The following is a 23,755-nucleotide window of genomic DNA, read 5'->3' as shown; positions in this document are numbered from 1 at the left end:
TACCTGTCTGTGTCTGTATGTGTATTCCACTAGGTACAGGTCTGGACATGCCTCGGCTGACTCCTCCCACTATTCCAGGTATATAAGTGACTACCTCCCAGTCCCTTAGTATTCTGGACGGGTCGACCACTCGAGACAAGACCTTCATTCTTCAGTTAATAAAAGCCTGATTGTTACTCGCTCAACCTCAGTCTTTTGAGTAATTGATGGCGCATCAGTGATGAAATATATGCCTTCATCAGCCCATGTGTTTTACCTGTGTGTTTCACCTGCTTGTATTGTGTGAACCGCCCCCTTTTGTTCCTATTGTGTGTATTGGCTACGCCCCTGTCTTTTGCCATATAAAGGTCTCAGGAGCTGCATGAGTCATTCTTACCAGACGCCCGATGTGGGAAGACCTGTAATGCTGCTATGTTCTTAGTGATTAAAAGCCTTAGTTAAATCCTTTAAATTCCTTGTCTTTGAGTTATTGAAGGCACATCATGGCCATCCGGTGATTCTGATTCAGGAGTGCGTCCAGTTCAATCAAATCAAAAATCAAATCAACTTTTATTGTCATTGTTAGTGCACAAGTGCAGTACAACGAAATGTAGGCTTGCGGCTCCTGAGAGTGTACATTTGGATTAAGACATTTAAACATTCAACATACATTTGGCTTGTAATACATTAACATAAACACAACCATAATAAAGTGCATTGGCAGATGTGCAGGCTTTAGAGTTTATTTGTGGAGTTCAGTAGGATGACAGCCCTGGGAAAGAAGCTGTTCCTAAATCTGGTCGTACGGGTGCGAATGCATCTGTAGCGTCTCCCAGATGGCAGGAGGGTGAACAGACTGTGGCTGGGGTGGGTAGGGTCTTTGATGATGGACCGTGACCTCCGTAGACAGCGTTTCTGGTATATGTGCTCTATGGTCGGTAGCCGGGTGCCGGTAATGCGTTGGGCAGTTTTGACTACCCGCTGCAGGGCTTTCCGGTCATAGTAGCTACAGCTGCCATACCATACTGTGATACAATTCGTCAGGATGCTCTCTATAGTGCAGCGGTAAAAGTTAGAGAGGATCAGGGGTGACAGGTTACATCCCTTCAGCCTCCTTAGGAAATATAGGCACTGCTGGGCCTTCTTCATGTGATCCCTCTGGCTCTTCCATTGTGTTGCTCCCCATGACCGAATAGTCCTCGATCGCAGCTTCCTACAAAACAGTTTGCAGGTCATTTTGCCCATTAACTCCCTCTCTGTGATTGGTTTGTGCCCTGATTCTCTCCCTCCCCCCCCCCTTCCCTCGCCTTCTCCCCCTGTCCCTCTTTATTTTGCCCAAACCTGACCAAACATTGCCTGTTCAAGGGGCTGATGAAGGCTCAAAGTGTTAATAGAATCATAGAGTAATATAGCACAGCAGGCCATTCGGCCCATCGTGCCTGTGCTGAATGGCCTCCTTCTGTGCCCTGTCAATAACCTGACTTCTCCCTTTACAGACAGATGACCCACGATGTATCTCCTGCTTTTATTCTGACATGATAAAGCGAGCAGCAAGCCCCCTGAGTTGAAGAATGCTGAGGCTGTTCCGTCATGTCTAAGAATTGAGGTAGGAGGTGACATAAAACAGCAGATTTAGCTTTGAACTCTCTCCCCCGGTGTTTTAACTCTACACCAGCAGCTTCCTACTCCAGTCACCGCTGGTAACTGTTGCAGGGAGGTGGGGGCGAGAGCTGGTCAGACAGGTTTGCTATGATTAGAGGGTAGTAACATCAGCCCCTGATAATGTCTGCCCGGGGTCAAGGAAACCTGCGACTTCTGTGGCACCTCTCCGCTGATTCACACTTCATGCAAAACCTCAAAGCTTCCTTCGTAGCCGAGACTAGGTGCCGTGTCTCGCCAGCGAGTGTGTAGTCAGTCGCAGCCTGCGGAAATGGGGAAACCTTTGTGGAGGTGGAGAGTAACATCGGCAAAAGGAGCCAGAGAGGAGGAACAAGACGCCGAGAGGGAGAAGAAATGGGCTGAGCTTTTCCAGCAATTTGATACCAATAAGGATGGGCGTGTGGACATGACTGAGCTGGGCGAAGGCCTGAGATCGATGGGCATGTTGACAAGAGCAGACACAGAGCAGGCACAGTATCTTTCATTTAATGTTCTCATCCTCCTCCCGGGATTCAAATCCATCCAACATAAGCGAGCCAACCTTTTCAGCTTCCTGGGGAACCGTTCCCTGTCACCATCTGGGAGCAGAGGCAGGGGCTTGTTCACAGAGAGACACACTTAATAATATGATAGTAAGGGTGGTGCGAGGACCTCATCACACATCGGAGGTCCTGTCCCGTCCGTCACACACTGAAACACCAGGGGGTAGATCTGTGAGCTCTGAGGTTGTATCAGGAACCGTGAGGTACGGTACACAGGTTCTCCCTCATCAACTTACATAACTTAACCTTTCAACTAACAGCTCTCTCGGAGACATGAACACATTTAGTTTCAAGCTCTCTCTGTCTCTGTTTAACTTCCTCTCTCTGTATCTCACTTTGTTTCACTTCATCTTTTTCTCTCTCTGTTTCTCTTTCGGTCTATCTTTAAGTGGTGGGACTGTCAGTCCTGTTATACACACACACAGTCAGTGCTGGTACACTCAGTCCTGTCACACACACACACAGTCAGTGCTGGGACACTCAGTCCTGTGACACACACACACAGTCAGTGCTGGGACACTCAGTCCTGTGACACACACACACAGTCAGTGCTGGGACACTCAGTCCTGTGACACACATGAAGTGCCTCAATAATTCCGAGACCCGATGTTTGCGAAACAAAATAAGGCTTTTATTAACTTAGAAAGTAACACGTAAGAGAGAGAGATATCTTCCTTCTGGAGACTGAGGCCAGACTGAGCTAGCTTACAAAAGGGGCCCAGGTATGGGCGGAGCCCGACACACAGCACATTCCAGCACATTCCAATGAACAATACAATGAGGACTGGGGGAAGGGAAATGACACTGAAACTGACCACAGTCACAGGCAGTGATGAATGGAATATTTCATCACATTCACCCCTTCTATAGATTTAGTCTGTTCGGGGGTTTGATAGTCCTCTGCGACCGACGTGGCTGTTGTGGTGCCGCGGGTGTCGGCTGGGTGTCCCCGGTAGCCTCCTGGGTCTCTGCCGGGGGTGCCTCCAGGGTTGTTGAAGGGGTAGTTGGTGGGGGTGCCGTTGGTCGATGTTCTTCCGGGGGTGATGAAAGAGTAGTGGGTGGGTAAGAGTTGCTGTGATCGTCGTTGCTGCTATTGCCGTGGTTGTTGTCGATGCCGGCTGGGGCGACGTCTTTTATGGACACGGTGTCCTCCCTTCCGTCGGCGTGCCGGACATATGCGTATTGGGGGTTGGCGTGGAGTAGGTGTGCCGGCTCCACGAGAGGGTCCGTCTTGTGGCCCCTCACATGCCTTCGCACGAGTACCGGACCTGGGGTGGAGAGCCATGACGGCATGGATACGCCTGAGGTGGATTTCCGGGGAAAGACAAGCATTCGTTCATGAGGCGTGGCATTAGTGGCCGTACACAATAGCGACCGTATCGAATGGAGCACATCCGAGAGGACTTCCTGCCAGCGGGAGATAGGGAGGCCCTTGGTCCTTAGAGCTAGAGTGACTGCTTTCCATACTGTCCCGTTCTCTCGCTCCACCTGGCCGTTACCCTGGGGGTTGTAGCTGGTGGTACGGCTCATGGCGATCCCCCTGGACAGCATGTACTGGCGTAGCTCTTCACTCATGAAGGACGCCCCCCTATCCGTATGGATGTAGCTCGGCATACCGAACAGGCAGAACAGGCTGTTGAGGCATTTAATGACCGTGGCGCTGGTCATGTCTGGGCAGGGGAAGGCGAATGGGAACCGGGAGTATTCGTCCACAATGTTCAGGAAGTAAACATTGCGGTCGACGGACGGGAGGGGGCCCTTGAAATCTAAGCTGAGCCGCTCAAAGGGCCGTGTAGCTTTGATTAAGTGGGCTCTATCTGGGCGGTAGAACCGAGGCTTGCACTCAGCGCAAGTGCGGCAGTTCCTGGTCAGAGACCGAACTTCCTCAATCGAGTAGGGTAAGTTGCGGGACTTTATGAAGTGGAATAGCTGCGTGACCCCTGGGTGGCAGAGGTCGTTGTGGAGGGTCTGTAGCCGGTCCCCGGTGGCGCTGGCACACATCCCTCGTGAGAGGGCGTCAGGGGATTCGTTAAGGGCCCCTGGCCGGTAAATGATGTCGTACTCGAAGGTGGAGAGCTCGATCCGCCACCTAAGAATCTTATCATTTTTAATCTTCCCCCTCTGTTTATTATTGAACATAAACGCTACCGACCGCTGGTCGGTAAGTAGGGTGAAGCGTTTGCCGGCTAGGTAGTGGCGCCAGTGGCGCACTGCCTCCACGATGGCTTGGGCCTCCTTTTCCACGGAGGAGTGTCTGATCTCGGGCCCTTGGAGGGTCCTCGAGAAGAAAGCTACGGGCCGCCCCGCCTGGTTGAGGGTGGCCGCCAAGGCGAAGTCAGACACATCACTTTCCACTTGAAATGGAATGTTCTCGTCCACTGCCTGTAGCGTGGCCCGCTCAATATCCTGCTTAATGCTTTTGAAGGCGGCGTGGGCCTCAGCAGAGAGCGGAAAAGAGGATGCTTTCAAGAGGGGGCGGGCTTTGTCGGAGTAGTTGGGGACCCATTGGGAATAATAAGAAAATAACCCCAGGCACCTTTTCAGGGCTTTGGGAGTGTTGGGCAGGGGCAGCTCCCGTAGGGGGCGCAATCGGTCGGGGTCTGGTCCGATTTCCCCATTCTCCACCACGCTGCCTAGTATGCAGAGGCGCTTGGTGTTCAAAACGCACTTGTCCTCGTTGTAGGTGAGGTTGAGTTTTTGTGCGGTTTCCAGGAACCTCTCGAGGTTCGAGTCGTGATCCTGCTGATTGTGGCCGCAGATGGTGACGTTGTCGAGGTAGGGGAAGGTTGCCTGCAAGTGGTGGTCATCGACCATGCGGTCCATCTCCCTCTGAAAGACCGAGACCCCATTCGTCACCCCAAAGGGGACTCTGAGGAATTGGTGGAGGCGTCCGTTCGCCTCGAAGGCGGTGTACGGGCGGTCCTCTGGTCTGATAGGGAGCTGGTGGTACGCTGACTTGAGGTCGATGGTGGAGAACACCCGGTATTGGGCGATTTGGTTCACCATTTCTGATATGCGGGGTAGCGGGTAGGCGTCTAGTTGGGTGTACCTGTTGATCGTTTGACTATAGTCGATCACCATCCGTTTCTTCTCGCTACCCCTTACCACTACCACTTGGGCGCGCCACGGGCTGTTGCTGCGTTCAATAATGCGCTCTTTCAGGAGCCTGTCTACCTCGGTCGCAATAAACCGCCTGTCCTCCCAGCTGTACCTCCTGCTTTTGGTCGCTATTGGCTGGCAGTTAGGGGTAAGGTTCGCGAATAGCGAAGGCGGCTTTAACTTCAGGGTAGCCAGACCGCACACTGTGAGGGGCGGCTGGGACCCACCGTACTTGAGCGTGATGCTTTGGTGGTTGCACTGGAAATCCAGGACCAAGATCACGCTCGCACATAGGTTCTTCATGATTAATACTTTAAAATTATCATATACAGTTCCGTTAACGCCCAATTGTACCGTGCAGTAACCCAGAATGGTCGATGTCTGGGTTTTATCAGCCATAGAGATGGTACCCTGAGCAGGGACCACCTTTAGGGAGAGTTGTTGTGCCAGATCAGGGTGGATGAAACTCTCCGTGCTTCCACTGTCAATTAAACATTTAACCCGGCACCCGTTTACCTTGATGTCCACCATTGATTTGGATAGCGGGTGCGGCCTGGTCTGGTCCACTGTGACCGATGCCACTGTAGGGCCCTGATCGATACAAGATGGCGTCCACGCTGTCTGCTCATAAGATGGCGGACCCCACGAGGTCGGGCACGATGGCGTCCAAGATGGCCGCTCCCACGGCGCACACGCGGCGGTGGCGGGTTTTCCGGCGGTTGGTTTTCCGGCAGGGTTCCCTCTGCACACCTTCTCGAAGTGCCCCTTCTTACCGCACTTAAAGCAGGTGGTGCCTTTCGCCGGGCACAGGTTTCTGGTGTGTTTTGGCTGCCCGCAGAAGTAGCAATTGGGTCCCTGACGCGTCGTGGCTGTCGTAGGGCTTCTGGGGGGAGAGCGGGGCCCCGCCGGTGTCGGGATGCCGGGCGGGGAAGATGCCTTCCAAGATGGCGGTGCCCTCGGTGCACACGTGGCGGCGTGGACGGCGCGGGCTGAAGAGTAGGCGTCCGAGTTTCTCTGGGCCACATCCAGGGATCGCGCGGTATCCGCAGCCTGTTTCAGGTCCAGCCCCGTTTTTTCCAGCAGTCTTTGCTGGATGTAAGTGGAGCTGAGGCCTGTGATAAAGGCATCGCGAACAAGCTCGTCAGTGTACACTGCGGCTTTTACATCTCGGCACTTGCAGTCTTTGCCAAGCATTTTCAGGGTGCTTAGGAACTCCTCCACCGATTCCCCAGGTCGCTGTGCGCGAGTAGCGAGCAGATGCCTAGCATACACCTCATTCGTAGGCTGCTGGTAATGCGCCTTTAAGATGTCGCAGGCGGCCAGGTACGTATCGGCGTCTTGGATGAGGGGGTAAACCCGGTGGCTTACCCAATTCTGCAGAATTCCGAGTCTCATCCTCGCAGCGTCCGTAGCGTCTTTGACGGCTGCGGAATTGTCCAGGAAGAATTCCATACACTCAAACCAGTGTCCGAAGCGTGCTGATGCGTCCGGAGCATGTTGATCCAAATCCAAACGTTCGGGTTTCAGGAGTTGATCCATAGTGTTGAAAAATAAGTTAATAAAATTGAAGTGCCTCAATAATTCCGAGACCCGATGTTAGCGAAACAAAATAAGGCTTTTATTAACTTAGAAAGTAACACGTAAGAGAGAGAGATATCTTCCTTCTGGAGACTGAGGCCAGACTGAGCTAGCTTACAAAAGGGGCCCAGGTATGGGCGGAGCCCTACACACAGCACATTCCAATGAACAATACAATGAGGACTGGGGGAAGGGAAATGACACTGAAACCGACCACAGTCACAGGCAGTGATGAATGGAATATTTCATCACAACACACACACAGTCAGTGCTGGGACACTCAGTCCTGTTACACACACACACACAGTCAGTGCTGGGACACTCAGTCCTGTTACACACACAGTCGGTGCTGGGACACTCAGTCCTGTTACACACAGTCAGTGCTGGGACACTCAGTCCTGTTACACACACAGTCAGTGCTGGGACACTCAGACCTGTTACACACACAGTCGGTGCTGGGACACACAGTCCTGTTACATACAGTCAGTGCTGGGACACTCAGTCCTGTTACATACACAGTCAGTGCTGGGAAACTCAGTTCTGTTACACACACAGTCAGCGCTGGGACACTCGGTCCTGATACACACACAGTCAGCGCTGGGACACTCAGTCCTGTTACACACACAGTCAGTGCTGGGACACTCAGTCCTGTTACACACACACAGTCCGTGTCATAGAGTCATAGTCATAGAGTTATACAGCACAGAAAGAGGCCCTTTGGCCCATCGTGTCTGCGCCAGCCATCAAGCCCTGTCTATTCTAATCCCATTTTCCAGCACTTGGTCCGTAGCCTTGTATGCTATGGCGTTTCAAGTGCTCATCTAAATGCTTCTTGAATGTTGTGGGGGTTCCTGCCTCTACCACCCTTTCAGGCAGTGAGTTCCAGATTCCAACCACCCTCTGGGTGAAAAAGTTTTTCCTCAAATTCCCTCTAAACCTCCTGCCCCTTACCTTGAAACTATGCCCCCTGGTTATTGACCCCTCTACTAAGGGGAAAAGTTCCTTTCTATCTACCCTATCTATGCCCCTCATAATTTTGTACGCCTCAATCAGGTCCTCCCTCAGCCTTCTCTGTTCTAAGGAAAACAACCCCAGCCTGTCCAGTCTCTCTTCATAGCTGAAGCGCTCCAGCCCAGGTAACATCCTGGTGAATCGCCTCTGCACCCGCTCCAATGCAATCACATCCTTCCTATAGTGTGGCGACCAGAACTGCACGCAGTATTCCAGCTGTGGCCCAACTTGCGTTTTGTACAGCTCCATCATAACCTCCCTGCTCTTATATTCTATGCTTCAGCTAATGAAGGCAAGTATCCCATATGCCTTTTTAACTACCTTATCTACCTGTCCTGCTGCCTTCAGAGATCTATGTACATGCACACCAAGGTCCCTCTGATCCTGTGTCCTTCCTAGGGTCCTACCATTCATTGTGAATTCCCTTGCCTTATTAGTCCTCCCAAAATGCATCACCTCACACTTTACAGGGTTAAATTCCATTTGCCACTGTTCTGCCCATCTGACCAACCCGTCTATATCGTCCTGTAGCCTGAGGCTTCCCTCCTCGCTATTTACCACTCCACCAATTTTCATGTCATCTGCGAACTTACTGATCATACCTCCTACATTCATATCTAAATCATTAATGTAGACCACAAACAGCAAAGGACCCAGCACCGATCCCTGCGGTACACCACTGGATACAGGCTTCCAGTCACAAAAACAACCTTCGACCATCACCCTCTGCCTCCTGCCACTAAGCCAATTTTGGATCCAATGTGCCAAATTGCCCTGGATCCCATGTGGGACTTTGTAAAAAGCCTTACTGAAGTCCATGTAGACTACATCAACTGCACTACCCTCATCCACACACCTAGTCACCCCCTCAAAAAATTCAATCAAATTGGTTAGACATGATCTCCCCCTGACAAAGCCATGCTTCTACCTTGATTAATCCTTGCCTCACCAAGTGGAGACTAATTCTGTCCCTCAGAATTGTTTCCAATAATTTCCCTACCACTGATGTTAGGCTCACTGGCCTGTAATTCCCTGGTTTATCCCTACTACCCTTCTTGAATTATGGTACTACGTTAGTTGTTCTCCAGTCCTCTGGCACCTCCCCTGTGGCCAGAGAGGTTTTGAAAATTTGTGTCAGAGCCCCTGCAATCTCCTCCCTTGCCTCACACAGCAGCCTGGGATACATCTCGTCAGGGCCTGGGGATTTATCCACTTTTAAGCCTGCTAAAACCGCTAGTCTCCCTCTCAATACTAATTTGTTCAAGTATATCACAATGCCCCTGCCTGATTTCTATGCCTACATCATCCTTCTCCATAGTGAACACAGATGCAAAATATTCATTTAAAACCTCACCCACATCTTCCGGCTCTACACACAGATTGCCACTTTGGTCCCTAATGGGCCCTACTCTTTCCCTGGTTATCCTCTTGCCCTTAATATACTTATAAAACACCTTGGGATTTTCCTTTATTTTTCCCGCCAGTGTTTTTCATGCCCCCTCTTCGCTCTCCTAATTTCTTTTTTAAGTACCCCCCCCTGCACTTTCTATACTCCTCTAGGGCTTCCACTGTTTTTAGTCCTTTGTATCCGCCAAAAGCCTCCCTTTTTTTCTTAATCCATTCTTGTATATCCATTGACATCCAGGGTTCCCTGGGTTTGTTGGTCCCACCCTTGACCTTTACGGGAACATGTTGGCGTTGTACTCTCTCTATTTCCTTTCTGAAAGACTCCCACTGCTCTGATGTGAATTTTCCTACAAGTAGCTGATCCCAGTCCACTTTGGCCAGATCCTGCCTTATCATATAAAAATCAGCCTTCCCCCAATTTAGAACCTTTATTTCCGGTCCATCTTTGTCCTTTTCCATGACTACCTTAAATCTCACCGAATTATGGTCACTGTCACCAAAATGCTCTCCTATTGACACTTCTACCAATTGCCCGGCTACATTCCCTAGAATTAGGTCCAGTACCGCCCCCTCTCTTGTAGGACTTTCTACATGCTGGTTCAAAAAGCTCTCCTGGAAGCACTTTAAGAATTCCGCACCCTCTAAGCCTTTCACACTCTGACTATTCCAGTTAACATTGGGGAAGTTGAAATCCCCTACTATTATTACCCTTTTATTTCTACACTTCTCTGAGATTTGCCTACATATCTGTTCCTCTATCTCCCCCTGACTGTTTGGAGGCCTACAGTACACTCCCAGCAAAGTGCTTCCCCCTTTTTGTTTTTAAGTTCTACCCATATGGCCTCATCAGAGGAACCTGCTAAGATATCATCCCTCCTTACAGCTTGGACACTCAGTCGTGTTACACACACACAGTCAGTGCTGGGACACTCAGTCCTGTTACACACACAGTCAGTACTGGGACACTCAGTCCTGTTACACACACACACAGTCAGTGCTGGGACACTCAGTCCTGTTACACACACAGTCAGTGCTGGGACACTCAGTCCTGTTACACACACAGTCAGTGCTGGGACACTCAGTCCTGTTACACACACACAGGCAGTGCTGGGACACTCAGTCCTGTTACACACACAGTCAGTGCTGGGACACTCAGTCCTGTTATACACACAGTCAGTGCTGGGACACTCAGTCCTGTTACACACACAGTCAGTGCTGGGACACTCAGTCCTGTTACACACACAGTCAGTGCTAGGACACTCAGTCCTGTTACACACACACAGGCAGTGCTGGGACACTCAGTCCTGTTACACACACAGTCAGTGCTGGGACACTCAGTCCTGTTACACACAGTCAGTGCTGGGACACTCAGTCCTGTGACACACACAGTGTCAGTGCTGGGACACTCAGTCCTGTGACACACACAGTGTCAGTGCTGGGACACTCAGTCCTGTTATACACACAGTCAATGCTGGGACACTCAGTCCTGTTACACACATACAGGCAGTGCTGGGACACTCAGTCCTGTTACTCACACAGTCAGTGCTGGGATACTCAGTCCTGTTACACACACAGTCAGTGCTGGGACACTCAGTCCTGTTACTGATGTGCCTCAATAATTCTGAGACTCGAAGGTAGCAGAACAAAACAAGGCTTTTATTAACTTAGAACGAAACACGTAAGCGAGAGAGATGTCGTTCTTCTGGAGATTGGGGCTAGACTGAAGCTAGCTTACAAACGGGGCCAGGTATGGGCGGAGCCCTACACACAGCACATTCCAGTATACAACACAGCACATTCCAGTACACAATACAATGAGGTCTGGGGGAAGGGAAATGACACTGAAACCGATCTCAGTCACAGGCAGTGATGAATGGAAATATTTCATCACATTCACCCCTTCTATAGATTTAGTCTGTTCGGGGGTTTGATAGTCCTCTGCGACCGACGTGGCTGTTGCGGTGCCGCGGGTGTCGGCTGGGTGTCCCCGGTAGCCTCCTGGGTCTCTGCCGGGGGTGCCGCCAGGGTTGTTGAAGGGGTAGTTGGTGGGGGTGTCGTTGGTCGGTGTTCTTCCGGGGGTGATGAAAGAGTAGTGGGTGGGTAAGAGTTGCTGTGATCATCGTTGCCGCTATTGCCGTGGTTGTTGTCGATGCCGGCTGGGGCGACGTCTTTTATGGACACGGTGTCCTCCCTTCCGTCGGCGTGCCGGACATATGCGTATTGGGGGTTGGCGTGGAGTAGGTGTACTGGCTCCACGAGAGGGTCCGTCTTGTGGCCCCTCACATGCCTTCGCACGAGTACCGGACCTGGGGTGGAGAGCCATGACGGCATGGATACGCCTGAGGTGGATTTCCGGGGAAAGACAAACATTCGTTCATGAGGCGTGGTATTAGTGGCCGCACACAATAGCGACCGTATCGAATGGAGCACATCCGAGAGGACTTCCTGCCAGCGGGAGATAGGGAGGCCCTTGGTCCTTAGAGCTAGAGTGACTGCTTTCCATACTGTCCCGTTCTCCCGCTCCACTTGGCCGTTACCCCGGGGGTTGTAGCTGGTGGTACGGCTCGTGGCGATCCCCCTGGACAGCATGTACTGGCGTAGCTCTTCACTCATGAAGGACGCCCCCCTATCCGTATGGATGTAGCTCGGCATACCGAACAGGCAGAACAGGCTGTTGAGGCATTTAATGACCGTGGCGCTGGTCATGTCTGGGCAGGGGAAGGCGAATGGGAACCGGGAGTATTCGTCCACAATGTTCAGGAAGTAAACATTGCGGTCGACGGACGGGAGGGGGCCCTTGAAATCTAAGCTGAGCCGCTCAAAGGGCCGTGTAGCTTTGATTAAATGGGCTCTATCTGGGCGGTAGAACCGAGGCTTGCACTCAGCGCAAGTGCGGCAGTTCCTGGTCAGGGACCGAACTTCCTCAATCGAGTAGGGTAAGTTACGGGACTTTATGAAGTGGAACAGCCGCGTGACCCCTGGGTGGCAGAGGTCATTGTGGGGGGTCTGTAGCCGATCCCCGGTGGCGCTGGCACACATCCCTCGTGAGAGGGCGTCAGGGGATTCGTTAAGGGCCCCTGGCCGGTAAATGATGTCGTACTCGAAGGTGGAGAGCTCGATCCGCCACCTAAGAATCTTATCATTTTTAATCTTCCCCCTCTGTTTATTATTGAACATAAACGCTACCAACCGCTGGTCGGTAAGTAGGGTGAAGCATTTGCCGGCTAGGTAGTGGCGCCAGTGGCGCACTGCCTCCACGATGGCTTGGGCCTCCTTTTCCACGGAGGAGTGTCTGATCTCGGGCCCTTGGAGGGTCCGCGAGAAGAAAGCTACGGGCCGCCCCGCCTGGTTGAGGGTGGCCGCCAAGGCGAAGTCAGACGCATCACTTTCCACTTGAAATGGAGTGTTCTCGTCCACTGCCTGTAGCGTGGCCCGCTCAATATCCTGCTTAATGCTTTTGAAGGCGGCGTGGGCCTCAGCAGAGAGCGGGAAAGAGGATGCTTTCAAGAGGGGGCGGGCTTTGTCGGAGTAGTTGGGGACCCATTGGGAACAATAAGAAAATAACCCCAGGCACCTTTTCAGGGCTTTGGGAGTGTTGGGCAGGGGCAGCTCCCGTAGGGGGCGCAATCGGTCGGGGTCTGGTCCGATTTCCCTATTCTCCACCACGCTGCCTAGTATGCAGAGGCGCGTGGTGTTGTAAACGCACTTGTCCTCGTTGTAGGTGAGGTTGAGTTTTTGTGCGGTTTCCAGGAACCTCTCGAGGTTCGAGTCGTGATCCTGCTGGTTGTGACCGCAGATGGTGATGTTGTCGAGGTAGGGGAAGGTTGCCTGCAAGTGGTGGTCATCGACCATGCGGTCCATCTCCCTCTGGAAGACCGAGACCCCATTCGTCACCCCAAAGGGGACTCTGAGGAATTGGTAGAGGCGTCCGTTCGCCTCGAAGGCGGTGTACGGGCGGTCCTCTGGTCTGATAGGGAGCTGGTGGTACGCTGACTTGAGGTCGATGGTGGAGAACACCCGGTATTGGGCGATTTGGTTCACCATTTCTGATATGCGGGGTAGCGGGTAGGCGTCTAGTAGGGTGTACCTGTTGATCGTTTGACTATAGTCGATCACCATCCGTTTCTTCTCGCTACCCCTTACCACTACCACTTGGGCGCGCCACGGGCTGTTGCTGCGTTCAATAATGCGCTCTTTCAGGAGCCTGTCTACCTCGGTCGCGATAAACCGGAATAAACGGCTCGTTTTCGGAGTGGCAGGCAGTGACCAGCGGGGTGCCGCAAGGATCTGTCTTGGGACCCCAGCTGTTCACAATATATATAAATGATCTGGATCAGGGAATTGGATGCAATATTTCCAAATTCGCTGACGACACTAAACTAGGAGGAGGGGTGGGCTCTGATGAGGATGTCAGGAGGCTACAGTGCGATTTGGACAGGTTGGGGGAATGGGCGGATACGTGGCAGATGCACTATAATGTGGATAAATGCGAGGTTATCCACTTTGGGGGTAAAAACAGGAGGGTAGATTATTATCTAAATGGCAATAGATTGGGAGATGGGGAAGTGCAGAGGGACCTGGGTGTTCTTGTGCACCAGTCACTGAAGGAGAGCATGCAGGTGCAACAGGCGATTAAGAAGGCAAATGGTATGTTGGCCTTCATATCAAGGGGGTTCGAGTATAGGAATAGGGATACCTTACTACAGCTGTACAAGGTGCTGGTGAGACCGCATCTGGAGTATTGTGTACAGTTTTGGTCGCCCCATCTGCGGAAGGATGTTCTTGCCATGGAAAGAGTGCAACGGCGATTCACCAGGCTGATACCTGGAATGGCGGGAATGACCTACGAAGAGAGATTAAATAGTTTGGGCTTGTACTCACTGGAGTTTAGAAGATTGAGAGGGGATCTCATCGAAACATATAAAATTATGGCAGGCCTGGACAGGCTGAATTCAGAGAGAATGTTTCCAATGGCCGTGGAGCACAGAACCAGGGGCCACAGTCTAAAAATAGCGGGCAAATCATTTAAAACAGAGATGAGGAAGAATTTCTTCACTCAAAGAGTGGTGAGCCTGTGGAATTCCCTGCCACAGAGGGCTGTGAAGGCTAATTCAATAAATATTTTCAAGAGAGAATTGGATATATTTCTGAAGGCTAAGGGGATTAAGGGTTACGGAGAAAAGGCGGGGACGGGGTACTGAACTGGTAAGATCAGCCATGATCTCATTGAATGGCGGAGCAGGCTCGAAGGGCCGAATGGCCTACTCCTGTTCCTATCTCTATGTATCTATGTATCTAAACCGCCTGTCCTCCCAGCTGTACCTCCTGCTTTTGGTCGCTATTGGCCGGCAGTTAGGGGTAAGGTTCGCGAATAGCGAAGGTGGCTTTACCTTCAGGGTAGCCAGACCGCACACTGTGAGGGGCGGCTGGGACCCACCGTACTTGAGCGTGATGCTTTGGTGGTTGCACTGGAAATCCAGGCCCAAGATCACGCTCGCACATAGGTTCTTCATGATTAATACTTTAAAATGATCATATACAGTTCCGTTAACGCACAATTGTACCGTGCAGTAACCCAGAATGGTCGATGTCTGGGTTTTGTCAGCCATAGAGATGGTACCCTGAGTAGGGACCACCTTTAGGGAGAGTTGTTGTGCCAGTTCTGGGTGGATAAAGCTCTCCGTGCTTCCACTGTCAATTAAGCATTTAACCCGGCACCTGTTTACCTCGATGTCCACCATTGATCTGGATAGCGGGTGCGGCCTGGTCTGGTCCACTGTGACCGATGCCACTGTAGGGCCCTGATCGATACAAGATGGCGTCCACGCTGTCTGCTCACAAGATGGCGGACCCCACGAGGTCGGGCAAGATGGCGTCCAAGATGGCCGCTCCCACGGCGCACACGCGGCGGTGGCAGGTTTTCCGGCGGGGTTCCCTCTGCACACCTTCCCGAAATGCCCCTTCTTACCGCACTTAAAGCAGGTGGTGCCTTTCGCCGGGCACAGGTTTCTGGTGTGCTTTGGCTGCCTGCAGAAGTAGCAGTTGGGTCCCTGACGCGTCGCGGCTGTCGTAGGGCTTCTGGGGGGAGAGTGGGGCCCAGCCGGTGTCGGGCTGTCGGGCGGGGAAGATGCCTTCCAAGATGGCGGCGCCCTCGGTGCACACGTGGCGGCGTGGACGGCGCGGGCTGAAGAGTAGGCGTCCGAGTTTCTCTGGGCCACATCCAGGGATCGCGCGGTGTCCGCAGCCTGTTTCAGGTCCAACCCCGTTTTTTCCAGCAGTCTTTGCCGGATGTAAGTGGAGCTGAGGCCTGTGATGAAGGCATCGCGAACAAGCTCGTCAGTGTACACCGCGGCTTTTACATCTCGGCACTTGCAGTCTTTGCCAAGCATTTTCAGGGTGCTTAGGAACTCCTCCACCAATTCCCCAGGTCGCTGTGCGCGGGTGGCGAGCAGGTGCCTAGCATACACCTCATTCGTAGGCTGCTGGTAATGCGCCTTTAAGATGTCGCAGGCGGCCAGGTACGTCTCGGCGTCTTGGATGAGGGCGTAAACCCGGTGGCTTACCCAATTCCGCAGAATTCCGAGTCTCATCCTTGCAGCGTCCGTAGCGTCTTTGACGGCTGCGGAATTGTCCAGGAAGAATTCCATACACTCAAACCATTGTCCGAAGCGTGCTGATGCGTCCGGAGCATGTTGATCCAAATCCAAACGTTCGGGTTTCAGGAGTTGATCCATAGTGTTGAAAAAATAAGTTAATAAAATTGATGTGCCTCAATAATTCCGAGACTCGAAGGTAGCAGAACAAAACAAGGCTTTTATTAACTTAGAACGAAACACGTAAGCGAGAGAGATGTCGTCCTTCTGGAGATTGGGGCTAGACTGAAGCTAGCTTACAAACGGGGCCAGGTATGGGCGGAGCCCTGCACACAGCACATTCCAGCACATTCCAGTATACAACACAGCACATTCCAGTACACAATACAATGAGGTCTGGGGGAAGGGAAATGACACTGAAACCGATCTCAGTCACAGGCAGTGATGAATGGAAATATTTCATCACAGTTACACACACAGTCAGTGCTGGGACACTCAGTCCTGTTACACACACAGTCAGTGCTGGGACACTCAGTCCTGTTACACACACAGTGTCAGTGCTGGGACACTCAGTCCTGTTATACACACAGTCAATGCTGGGACACTCAGTCCTGTTACTCACACAGTCAGTGCTGGGACACTCAGTCCTGTTACACACACACAGGCAGTGCTGGGACACTCAGTCCTGTTACACACACACACAGTCAGTGCTGGGACACTCAGTCCTGTTACACACACAGTCAGTGCTGGGACACTCAGTCCTGTTACACACACACAGTCAGTGCTGGGACACTCAGTCCTGTTACACACACAGTGTCAGTGCTGGGACACTCAGTCCTGTTACTCACACAGTCAGTGCTGGGACACTCAGTTCTGTTACACACACACAGTGAATGCTGGGACATTCAGTCCTGTTACACACACACACAGTCAGTGCTGGGACACTCAGTCCTGTTACACACACACACAGTCAGTGCTGGGACACTCAGTCCTGTTACACACACAGTCAGTGCTGGGACACTCAGTCCTGTTACACACACAGTCAGTGCTGGGACACCCAGTCCTGTTACACACACACAGGCAGTGCTGGGACACTCAGTCCTGTTACACACACAGTCAGTGCTGGGACATTCAGTTCTGTTACACACAGTCAGTGCTGGGACACTCAGTCCTGTTACACACAGTCAGTGCTGGGACACTCAGTCCTGTGACACACACAGTGTCAGTGCTGGGACACTCAGTCCTGTTATACACACAGGCAGTGCTGGGACACTCAGTCCTGTTACACACATACAGGCAGTGCTGGGACACTCAGTCCTGTTACTCACACAGTCAGTGCTGGGACACTCAGTCCTGTTACACACACAGTCAGTGTCATAGAGTCATAGAGTTATACAGCACGGATAGAGGCCCTTCGGCCCATCGTGTCCGCGCCGGCCATCACGCCCTGTCTAATCTAATCCCATATTCCAGCATTTGGTCCGTAGCCTTGTATGCTATGGCATTTCAAGTGCTCATCCATGTGATGAAATATTCCATTCATCACTGCCTGTGACTGTGGTTGGTTTCAGGTTTCCCCCTCACCATTGTATTGCCTGTGACTGTGGTTGGTTTCAGGTTTCTCCTCACCATTGTATTATATATTGGAATGTATGGAATGTGTTGTGTGTAGGGCTCCGCCCATACCTGGCCTCTATGTAAGCCAGCTCAGCCTGGCCTCACATCCAGTACTGCAGAGCTCCAGATGGAAGATACCTCTCTCCACTGCGTGTTATCTTCTAAGTTAATAAAAGCCTTGTTTTGTTTCGCTAACATCGAGTCTCGGGATTATTGAGGCACATCAATTTTATTAACTTATTTTTCAACACAATGGATCAACTCCTGAAACCCGAACGTTTGGATTTGGATCAGCATCAGCATGCTCCGGACGCATCAGCACGCTTCAGACACTGGTTTATGTGTATGGAATTCTTCCTGGACAATTCCGCAGCCGTCAAAGACGCTACGGACGCTGCGAGTATGAAACTCGGAATTCTGCGGAATTGGGTAAGCCACCGGGTTTACCCCCTCATCCAAGACGCCGACACGTACCTGGCCGCCTGCGACATCTTAAAGGCGCATTACCAGCAGCCTACGAATGAGGTGTATGCTAGGCATCTGCTCGCCACTCGCGCACAGCGACCTGGGGAATCGGTGGAGGAGTTCCTAGGCACCCTGAAAATGCTTGGCAAAGACTGCAAGTGCCAAGATGTAAAAGCCGCAGTGTACACCGACGAGCTTGTTCGTGATGTCTTTATCACAGGCCTCAGCTCCACTTACATCCGGCAAAGACTGCTGGAAAAAACGGGATTGGACCTGAAACAGGCTGCGGACACCGCGCGATCCCTGGATGTGGCCCAGAGAAACTCGGACGCCTACTCTTCAGCCCGCGCCATCCACGCCGCCACGTGTGCACCAAGGGCGCCGCCATCTTGGAAGGCATCTTCCCCACCCGGCAGCCCGACACCGTCGGGGCCCCGCTCTCCCCCCAGAAGCCCTACGACAGCCGCGACAAGTCGGGGACCCAACTGCTACTTCTGCGGGCAGCCAAAGCACACCAGAAACCTGTGCCCGGCGAAAGGCACCACCTGCTTTAAGTGCGGTAAGAAGGGGCACTTCGGGAAGGTGTGCAGAGGGAACCCCGCCGGAAAACCAAAACCCGCCACCGCCGCGTGTGCGCCGTGGGAGCGGCCATCTTGGACACCATCTTGCCCGACCTCGTGGGGTCCGCCGTCTTGTGAGCAGACAGCGTGGACGCCATCTTGTCTCGATCAGGGCCCTACAGTGGCATCGGTCACAGTGGACCAGACCAGGCCCCACCCGCTATCCAAATCAATGCTGGACATCGAGGTAAACGGGTGCCGGGTTAAATGTTTAATTGACAGTGGAAGCACGGAGAGTTTTATCCACCCTGAACTGGCACAACAACTCTCCCTAAAGGTGGTCCCTACTCGGGGTACCATCTCTATGGCTGATAAAACCCAGACATCGACCATTCTGGGTTACTGCACGGTACAATTGTCCGTTAACGGGACGGTATACGATAATTTTAAAGTATTAATCATGAAGAATCTATGCGCGAGCGTGATCTTGGGCCTGGATTTCCAGTGCAACCACCAAAGCACCACGCTCAAGTACGGTGGGTCCCAGCCGCCCCTCACAGTGTGCGGCCTGGCTACCCTGAAGGTAAAGCCGCCTTCGCTATTCGCGAACCTTACCCCTAACTGCCGGCCAATAGCGACCAAAAGCAGGAGGTACAGCTGGGAGGACAGGCGGTTTATCGCAACCGAGGTAGACAGGCTCCTGAAAGAGCGCATTATTGAATGCAGCAATAGCCCGTGGCGCGCCCAAGTGGTGGTGGTAAGGGGTAGCGAGAAGAAACGGATGGTGATCGACTATAGCCAAACGATCAACAGGTACACCCAACTAGACGCCTACCCGCTACACCGCATATCAGAAATGGTGAACCAAATCGCCCAATACCGGGTGTTCTCCACCATCGACCTCAAGTCAGCGTACCACCAGCTCCCTATCAGACCAGAGGACCGCCCGTACACCGCCTTCGAGGCGAACGGACGCCTCTACCAATTCCTCAGAGTCCCCTTTGGGGTGACGAATGGGGTCTCGGTCTTCCAGAGGGAGATGGACCGCATGGTCGATGACCACCGCTTGCAGGCAACCTTCCCCTACCTCGACAACGTCACCATCTGCGGTCACAACCAGCAGGATCACGACTCGAACCTCGAGAGGTTCCTGAAAACCGCACAAAAACTCAACCTCACCTACAACGAGGACAAGTGCGTTTTCAACACCACGCGCCTCTGCATACTAGGCAGCGTGGTGGAGAATAGGGAAATCGGACCAGACCCCGACCGATTGCGCCCCCTACGGGAGCTGCCCCTGCCCAACACTCCCAAAGCCTTGAAAAGGTGCCTGGGGTTATTCTCTTATTATTCCCAATGGGTCCCCAACTACTCCGACAAAGCCCGCCCCCTCTTGAAAGCATCCTCTTTTCCGCTCTCTGCTGAGGCCCACGCCGCCTTCAAAAGCATTAAGCAGGATATTGAGCGGGCCACGCTACAGGCAGTGGACAAGAACACTCCATTTCAAGTGGAAAGTGATGCGTCTGACTTTGCCTTGGCGGCCACCCTCAACCAGGCGGGGCGGCCCGCAGCTTTCTTCTCGAGGACCCTCCAAGGGCCCGAGACCAGACACTCCTCCGTGGAAAAGGAGGCCCAAGCCATCGTGGAGGCAGTGCGCCACTGGCGCCACTACCTAGCCGGCAAACGCTTCACCCTACTTACCGACCAGCGGTCGGTAGCGTTTATGTTCAATAATAAACAGAGGGGGCAGATCAAAAATGATAAGATTCTTAGGTGGCGGATCGAGCTCTCCACCTTCGAGTATGACATCATTTACCGGCCAGGGGCCCTTAACGAATCCCCAGATGCCCTCTCACGAGGGATGTGTGCCAGCGCCACCGGGGACCGGCTACAGACCCTCCACAACGACCTCTGCCACCCAGGGGTCACGCGGCTGTTCCACTTCATAAAGTCCCGCAACTTACCCTACTCGATTGAGGAAGTTCGGTCTCTGACCAGGAACTGCCGCACTTGCGCTGAGTGCAAGCCTCGGTTCTACCACCCTGATAGAGCCCACTTAATCAAAGCTACATGGCCCTTTGAGCGGCTCAGCTTAGATTTCAAGGGCCCCCTCCCGTCCGTCGACCGCAATGTTTACTTCCTGAACATTGTGGACGAATACTCCCGGTTCCCATTCGCCTTCCCCTGCCCAGACATGACCAGCGCCACGGTCATTAAATGCCTCAACAGCCTGTTCTGCCTGTTCGGTATGCCGAGCTACATCCACACGGATAGGGGGGCGTCCTTCATGAGTGAAGAGCTACGCCAGTACATGCTGTCCAGGGGTATCGCCACGAGCCGTACCACCAGCTACAACCCCCGGGGTAACGGTCAAGTGGAGCGAGAGAACGGGACAGTATGGAAAGCAGTCACTCTAGCTCTAAGGACCAAGGGCCTCCCTATCTCCCGCTGGCAGGAAGTCCTCTCAGATGTGCTCCATTCGATACGGTCGCTATTGTGTACTGCCACTAATGCCACGCCTCATGAACGAATGTTTAGCTTTCCCCGGAAATCCACCTCAGGCGTATCCATGCCGTCATGGCTCTCCACCCCAGGTCCGGTATTCGTGCGAAGGCATGTGAGGGGCCATAAGACGGACCCTCTCGTGGAGCCAGTGCACCTACTCCACACCAACCCCCAATACGCGTATGTCCGGCACGCCGACGGAAGGGAGGACACCGTGTCAATAAAAGACGTCGCCCCAGCCGGTAACGACAACAACCACGGCAATAGCAGCAACAACGACCACAGCAACTCTTATCCACCCACTACTCTTTCATCACCCCCGGAAGAACATCGACCAACGGCACCCCCACCAACTACCCCTTCAACAACCCTGGCGGCACCCCCGGCAGAGACCCAGGAGGCCACCGGGGACACCCAGCCGACACCACAACAGCCACGTCGGTCGCAGAGGACTACCAAACCCCCGAACAGACTAAATCTATAGAAGGGGTGAATGTGATGAAATATTCCATTCATCACTGCCTGTGACTGTGGTTGGTTTCAGGTTTCCCCCTCACCATTGTATTGCCTGTGACTGTGGTTGGTTTCAGGTTTCTCCTCACCATTGTATTATATATTGGAATGTATGGAATGTGTTGTGTGTAGGGCTCCGCCCATACCTGGCCTCTATGTAAGCCAGCTCAGCCTGGCCTCACATCCAGTACTGCAGAGCTCCAGATGGAAGATACCACTCTCCACTGCGTGTTATCTTCTAAGTTAATAAAAGCCTTGTTTTGTTTCGCTAACATCGAGTCTCGGGATTATTGAGGCACATCAATCCAAATGCTTCTTGAATGTTGTGAGGGTTCCAGCCTCCACAACCCTTTCGGGCAGTGAGTTCCAGACTCCAACCACCCTCTGGGTGAAAAAGTTCTTTCTCAAATCCCCTCTGAACCTCCCGCCCTTTACCTTGAATCTATGCCCCCTAGTTATTGACCCTCCTACTAAGGGAAAAAGCTCCTTAGTATCCATCCTATCTATGCCCCTCATAATTTTGTACACCTCAATCATGTCCCCCCTCAGCCTCCTCTGCTCCAAGGAAAACAAACCCAATCTGCCCAGTCTCTCTTCATAGCTGAAGCGTTCCAGCCCTGGTAGCATCCTGGTGAATCTCCTCTGCACCCTCTCCAAAGCTATCACATCCTTCCTGTAGTGTGGCGACCAGAACTGCACACAGTATTCCAGCTGTGGCCTAACCAGTGTTTTATACAGCTCCATCATAACCTCCTTGCTCTTATATTCTATGCCTCGGCTGATGAAGGCAAGTATCCCATATGCCTTTTTTACCACCTTATCCACCTGTTCCGCCGCCTTCAGGGATCTGTGTACTTGCACACCCAGATCCCTCTGACCCTCCGTCTTGCCTAGGGTCTTACCATTCATTGTGTATTCCCTTGCCTTGTTAGTCCCCCCAAAGTGCACCACCTCGCACTTTTCCGGGTTAAATTCCATTTGCCACTGTTCCGCCCATCTGACCAACCCATCGATATCGTCCTGCAGACTGAGACACTCAGTCCTGTTACACACACAGTCAGTGCTGGGACACTCAGTCCTGTTACACACACACAGGCAGTGCTGGGACACTCAGTCCTGTTACACATACAGTCAGTGCTGGGACACTCAGTCCTGTTACACACACAGTCAGTGCTGGGACACTCAGTCCTGTTACACACACACAGTCAGTGCTGGGACACTCAGTCCTGTTACACATACAGTCAGTGCTGGGACACTCAGTCCTGTTACACACACACAGTCAGTGCTGGGACACTCAGTCCCGTTACACACACAGGCAGTGCTGGGACACTCAGTCCTGTTACACATACAGTCAGTGCTGGGACACTCAGTCCTGTTACACACACAGTCAGTGCTGGGACACTCAGTCCTGTTACACACACACAGTCAGTGCTGGGACACTCAGTCCTGTTACACACACAGTGTCAGTGCTGGGACACTCAGTCCTGTTACACACACAGTCAGTGCTGGGACACTCAGTCCTGTTACACACACAGTCAGTGCTGGGACACTCAGTCCCGTTACACACACAGTCAGTGCTGGGACACTCAGTCCTGTTACACACACAGTCAGTGCTGGGACACTCAGTCCTGTTACACACACACAGGCAGTGCTGGGACACTCAGTCCTGTTCCACACACAGTCAATGCTGGGACACTCAGTCCTGTTACACACACAGTCAGTGCTGGGACACTCAGTCCTGTTACACACACGCAGGCAGTGCTGGGACACTCAGTCCTGTTACACACACAGTGTCAGTGCTGGGACACTCAGTCCTGTTATACACACAGTCAATGCTGGGACACTCAGTCCTGTTACACACATACAGGCAGTGCTGGGACACTCAGTCCTGTTACTCACACAGTCAGTGCTGGGATACTCAGTCTTGTTACACACACAGTCAGTGCTGGGACACTCAGTCCTGTTACACACACAGTCAGTGTCATAGAGTCATAGAGTTATACAGCACGGATAGAGGCCCTTCGGCCCATCGTGTCCGCGCCGGCCATCACGCCCTGTCTAATCTAATCCCATATTCCAGCATTTGGTCCGTAGCCTTGTATGCTATGGCATTTCAAGTGCTCATCCAAATGCTCCTTGAATGTTGTGAGGGTTCCAGCCTCCACAACCCTTTCGGGCAGTGAGTTCCAGACTCCAACCACCCTCTGGGTGAAAAAGTTATTTCTCA

General features: G+C 52.6%; 1 protein-coding gene across 1 annotated transcript in view; it reads left to right on the top strand.

Annotated features, from left to right (window-relative positions):
• The first annotated feature begins 1,650 nt into the window (after nt 1-1,650).
• Nucleotides 1,651-23,755, top strand: part of LOC147097768 (mitochondrial adenyl nucleotide antiporter SLC25A23-like) — a 76,335-nt gene continuing 54,230 nt past the window's right edge. The window contains exon 1 of the mRNA XM_085971865.1: nt 1,651-2,107. Coding sequence (XP_085827991.1) covers nt 1,910-2,107 — 198 coding nt within the window. The 5' untranslated portion in view covers nt 1,651-1,909. The remainder of the gene's footprint in view (nt 2,108-23,755) is intronic.

Source organism: Somniosus microcephalus, chromosome 31 (genome assembly GCF_052327205.1).
Source record: "Somniosus microcephalus isolate GS21.2 chromosome 31, FLI_Smic_1.0, whole genome shotgun sequence".
In the NCBI taxonomy this organism is placed as follows: domain Eukaryota; kingdom Metazoa; phylum Chordata; class Chondrichthyes; order Squaliformes; family Somniosidae; genus Somniosus; species Somniosus microcephalus.
This window is presented reverse-complemented; position numbering and strand designations above follow the sequence as displayed.